The sequence below is a fragment of the Pygoscelis adeliae genome, unplaced genomic scaffold, assembly GCF_000699105.1.
Source record: "Pygoscelis adeliae isolate BGI_AS28 unplaced genomic scaffold, ASM69910v1 Scaffold202, whole genome shotgun sequence".
Lineage (NCBI taxonomy): Eukaryota > Metazoa > Chordata > Aves > Sphenisciformes > Spheniscidae > Pygoscelis > Pygoscelis adeliae.
The window spans coordinates 3,824,958-3,830,585 of record NW_008824544.1 but is presented as its reverse complement, the minus strand read 5'-3'; the positions used below and the strand labels follow the sequence as shown (position 1 = coordinate 3,830,585).

General features: G+C 43.5%; 1 protein-coding gene across 1 annotated transcript in view; it reads left to right on the top strand.

Annotated features, from left to right (window-relative positions):
- The window catches only part of GRM3 (glutamate receptor, metabotropic 3), a 52,600-nt gene that overhangs the window by 15,083 nt on the left and 31,889 nt on the right, over positions 1–5,628 (top strand). The window contains exon 2 of the mRNA XM_009321767.1: positions 1,292–2,147. Within this exon, the coding sequence (XP_009320042.1) occupies positions 1,292–2,147 (856 nt within the window). The remainder of the gene's footprint in view (positions 1–1,291; positions 2,148–5,628) is intronic.

The window sequence follows — 5,628 nt, the reverse complement described above, 5'->3', positions numbered from 1 at the left end:
GCTCCTCATCCATCCCCAGGCAGAGCTCCATGCACTCCAGCTGGTCACTGACATAGAGGACGACACCCCCTCCTCGTCTCCCCTGCCTGTCCTTCCTAAAGAGCCTGTATCCCTCCATCCCAACACTCCGATCATAGGAGCCATCCCACCATGTGTCCATGATGCCAATAAGGTCGTAGCCCTACAAGTGTGCGCACGTCTAACTCCTCTTGTTTATTCCCCGTGCTACGTGCATTTGCATAGAGGCATTTAGGTTGGGCCCCCGATGAAGCTGTCTTACTGGCTGGAGTTCCTTTGTGCTGCTCTTCAGGCGCCCTCCTGCTGGCCTGTGTTCCTTCTCCAGGCTCTGGGCATCTATTGCTGGCCTTGGCATCAAACTGGTAGGAGTGGGATGGATTGAGGTTCCCCTCCCCCGGCATCTCTAATTTAAAGCCCTCTTCACCAGCTTGGCAAGCCTATGACTGAAGATGCTCTTCCCCTTCTCTGACAGATGGATCCCGTCAGCCCCCAGTAGATCAGGTTTCTCAAAGCGAGTCCTATGGTCTAAGTAGCCGAACCCCTGGCTGTGGCACCAGTCTCGTAACAATTTGTTGGGTTACACAAGAATGGCAATTAGAGATTATTAAAAGTTTTTAATATTTATTAAAAGCTGTAGGTTGACACGACATTGTGCAGCACTTGACAAGTACTAACATGCAATATGCCATCTCAGGAGGACTGCAGTCAGAACAGCTCAGAAAAAAGAGTTTAAAAATGTAAAAAGTAGGAGAGGTGGGGACTCAGAGCTGGAATAAGTGGGGTCAGAAAGTTCTGTGAAAGGCCTGTACATGTATATCTGTGATATCTGCATAAAAGAGAAATTTATATCTTATTAGTGCATTTGGTTATCGAATACAATGAGCCTTGGGGAAGATGAATCACACTATGAGCAGCAAAGGCATGCAAATCCCCAGATCTTAGTAAGGAGCAGAGGCTGAAACTGAAGTATATTGTCCATTTGTGTCAAATTCTCTGTTGGTTTAAAAAGACTCAGTTTGACAGAAATAAACAGTCCATTATAGTCCCAGTAGGACCCTGGGAATTAACTGGGCAGCAGAACAGCTATTCTGCGTATGCACAGTGCACTGCTCTCACCCGACTATGTTATCAACACCCTCTATCAACACCCTTAATCTGTGATCGTCAGAACACCTCTTATTAAAAAACACTGTTTATGCCTTTCCCTAGATTTTTCTGTTCAGTTTTATAAATACCACCCTTTAAAAATCTGTGTTCTCCTCCTTCTCTCTAGGTGGCAAATTTGCTCAGACTCTTCCAGATCCCCCAGATAAGCTATGCCTCCACCAGTGCCAAGCTGAGCGACAAATCCCGCTACGACTATTTCGCGCGGACAGTGCCCCCTGACTTCTACCAAGCGAAAGCCATGGCTGAAATCTTACGGTACTTCAACTGGACTTATGTGTCAACGGTAGCTTCAGAAGGAGACTACGGGGAGACAGGGATCGAAGCCTTTGAGCAGGAAGCTCGCCTCCGCAACATCTGCATCGCCACCTCTGAGAAAGTGGGCCGGTCCAACATCAGGAAGTCCTATGACGGCGTCATCAGAGAGCTGCTCCAGAAACCTAATGCCAGGGTGGTGGTGCTCTTCATGCGAGGCGATGACTCTCGGGAGCTCATTGCAGCTGCCAACCGCTTCAATGTTTCCTTTACCTGGATTGCCAGCGATGGATGGGGAGCACAAGAGAGTATTGTCAAGGGCAATGAGCACATAGCCTCAGGGGCAATAACCTTGGAACTTGCTTCCCATCCAGTTAAAGAGTTTGACAGGTATTTCCAAAGCCTGAGTCCTTACAATAACAGACGCAACCCCTGGTTCAAGGACTTCTGGGAGCAAAAATTCCAGTGTAATCTCCAGAACCGAAAACCACATAAAAAGGCTTGTGACAAGCACTTCACCATCAACAGTTCCAACTACGAGCAAGAGTCCAAGATCATGTTTGTTGTGAATGCCGTGTATGCGATGGCCCATGCCTTGCATAAAATGCAGCGGACTCTGTGTCCAAACACCACCAAACTCTGTGATGCTATGAAGCATCTGGATGGCAGGAAGTTGTACAAAGATTATCTCCTGAAAGTAAACTTTACAGGTAATAACTTCTCTTTTGGTACATACAGAATGTCACTGCAATTAATGAAATGTTCATTGGTCACACTAAGAGCCAGATGAATTTCCAGTAACACCTATTATCAAAGTTCAGACCAGGGTGGTACCCAGGCAAGGCCGCTCTTGTCACAGGAAGGGGAAAAGAAGAAGACGGACAGGGAGCGTGGTGAGAACCCTGAAAGAACCAAGCTTGATGCTCCTCCTGTTTCCAGCAGAAGTAAGAGGTGGAGGTGGCAACAGCTGGTCTTGGAAACGTTACCTACTTCCACACACCAATTTCCATTTCATTCACAGCCAGTTTGGCTTCAGCTGGGCATGTCGGAGGCCAATGGTCATTTCAACACCTGCTACACTAGGCAATGACCCACTATGCCTATGCCAAGACTCGGCCTTCTCTTCCTTGTTTTTTTATGAATTTATATAATAGCTGGACCCTGGTCAATGGCTAATGCCCTTGCAATAGTAAAGCAATAATTCCTGCCATAGAACCAGATCAGAATAAAATATTTAAATATGTGGGATAGTGCCATTACCTATGTTACAGGTCTTTAGGTTTGATGACAAAGTATAAAAAGCTAGATTAAATATGTGCAGAAGGCTTGTGGAGAGGTAGTGGATGATCTGGCAATGTTATAAGCAAACTTCATGGGACCTGGCTGCGCAGCACATGACATCTCTGTTTTTGCCATCACATATGGCTGAGCTTAGCTTTGTTATTAATATTACACCATAGCAAGGCTAAATAGATCTGCAGGGGAAACAAGTAAAATGTAGAGCATCATGTCTTTTTGTTGTTACATGTCTAAATTTCTTCTGAAGCATCTAGGCTGAGCTTGCATTTCTATGTATTATTAAACTGATATTCTTAGCTGACTGAGTTGATAGTAAGGAAACATCATGCTGTGTTTTGTATGAGAACTAGCTCCAAGAGGAATTGAAGGATAAATACGTGTATGATACAACATGCTCAGTCCCAAGAGACCCTCAATAATAGTACAACATTAATAACACTGGAAACTATGTGAAACTGTCAGATTGGTGCTTGAACTTTTCCCTCCTTCAGAGGTCTTCTCAGCATTTGATTCAGACTATCTCTAGATACTACCAACTACATCCCTAGAGCTTCTCTCACTCCCAGTGGGGTATGGCTGGTGTAGCCAAGGACCCCACTTTCTTGGGTGCATGTAGACATAGCTCCCAGTGCATGCTGCAGAGCTCCTTAGGACCCCTGGTCTCCCAGCATCCTGCTAGCTGACTTGTTTAGAGCACATCAGGGCTTCCTGCAGCCCACATGCCTTGATTTCTTTACCATGGAAATCAAGGAGGGGCAGATTGGACTGGTCGTGTCCTACATCTTAACTCATCCCGCAGCAGGTGATTCAGGAGGACCCAGGAACTTGGGCATGCTCTGGTAATATAAATTTGGTCATAAAGAAAAAATAATGCTCTCGGCGAGAGCAGCTGAAAGTTGAGATGCTTCAAAACCTTCACCTGAGTGTTGCATGCAATGCAGCTGAAGCAATGTGCCTGGCCTGAGCAACACGATGCTTGTGTGCGTCATGCCACCTAGTCTCCTCCTAAAGACTGCTGCATCAGTAAGGATAGTCACATACCATGACATATACAGATGCATAGGCAATGTATATATGCATATGTCATGCTGTAATTGCATTTGATTTATTTATTAATTTCATGTGTTACAAACAACAGCACAGAATGAATCAACCTTTTAGGCTTTAAACCTATGGAAAATAAGAACCATCATTTCTCCTCCCCCTCCACACAGTACTTAATACACAGAAACTATTTTCTCGTTTGCCTACGCTTATCCTTAGAGATATCTGAATGTCTTGAAACTGTTGAAATCAAAACGTTTTAGGAGCACAGCACTTCCCAGAAGCTGGGTCTTGGCAGACTGACCACAAGGGGTGGCAGTGGTGTGCAATGTGCTTCTGCCCCTGCCAGGGAGATGCTTCAGGACAGTAACAGCCTACCCAAACGAGTAGGCAGTTCAGTAATTTAAACTTCAATTATTTTGAAACTTTTTCTGACACTCCAGGTATTTTTATGGGCTTAAATGCATACACTCTTAACAGAGTCCAGCTTTAGTCTCTCACTAGACAATCTTGGTTCCAGTACATTATTCCTAATCTTTTTTCTATCGTGCAGAGATTTTTAAGCACCCAAGCATTTTTCCACTCAGCATTTAGACATAAAGTCAAAATAACCACAATTCTCTTTGACAAAAACTCCAGGAAAAATTTCATTTAGATACAGCCAGAAAAATTCATTTTCATTTTGATTGAAATATCTTTTACACCTTTTTATGAATTGGAAGTTGAAGCTGTTCAAGCTGAAAAAAAGTAATTCAAAACCTGTCATTTTGCAATTTTGAAAACAGAAGGCTCTTTTTGGAATAAAATTAATTTGTTTTAAAATCAACATGGAAACCTTTAAAAGTCTGAAGAGCTTTCATTTCAGTTAATTTTCATTTCCAATTTAAAACATTAAAAAACCTGTCGAGTACTTGGCCAAAGGCTTTGTTCCATATTGTTCTTAGCTTACAGCATGATTTGCTCATCTCCTATTTCTTTGTTATCAGTTCTTCCATTATAATGTGAACCCATGTTTTAATGTCAGTGATTTTTGAAAGCAGATGAGTGATTTTTATGTAATGAGAGAATCAAGCAAATCTCCCATGCATTCTTCCTTTCAGAAAGGTGTGAAATTTTAATACATACACGTCTTGTCATTGATTTCCATGGGACCAAGAATTCACCTTTTCTCTTTTCTGGTCGAAGAAAGTCTCTGGGTGTGTTGCTAATACAATTTCAGGACCCTGCAGCATGGTACATTTCATCAGTGACGCTCTCATATTTCCAGCTCCAAATCTGAGACCATATCCCCAGTGCAGAGAGAGGATGGCATGGAAACTACCAGCCCATCAGGTACACTGCAACCAAGTCAGATTGGGAATTTTCTTACTTCTTTAGGTAGTGATCCACACCCACCAAAAAGAATCAAGCAAGAAACAGAACAACAGCAATAACTACGTTCGCACACACACAAATAGCTATTTAAGCAACGCCTCCTCTGCTGAAAGGCAGAGGTACAGATAGACGTAGAGACCTGCGTGCATAAACCTGCAGCTTGCCATGAAAAAAACCTGACAAATGGCCCTGAATGTATTCTCCCAGCTCCCAGGAACAGGTGATGGTGCATTTCAAACACACAAGTCTGAGTAAATAATAGGGTGCATTTATATGACTGGTGTGGGACTGAGCAATTTTAGACATTTACCCTATGCACTTGGATTAGTTTTGGTTAGTCTCTGATTACAGTTAATGGAGGGGATCAGCACTTACAGACTGCAGTTCAGCCCACATGAGGTAGCCCACGTGAGATAAGATTTGCCCGTACATCTCTTGCTGTTGACTATAGATGGAGCATAGCGCAACTGAGAT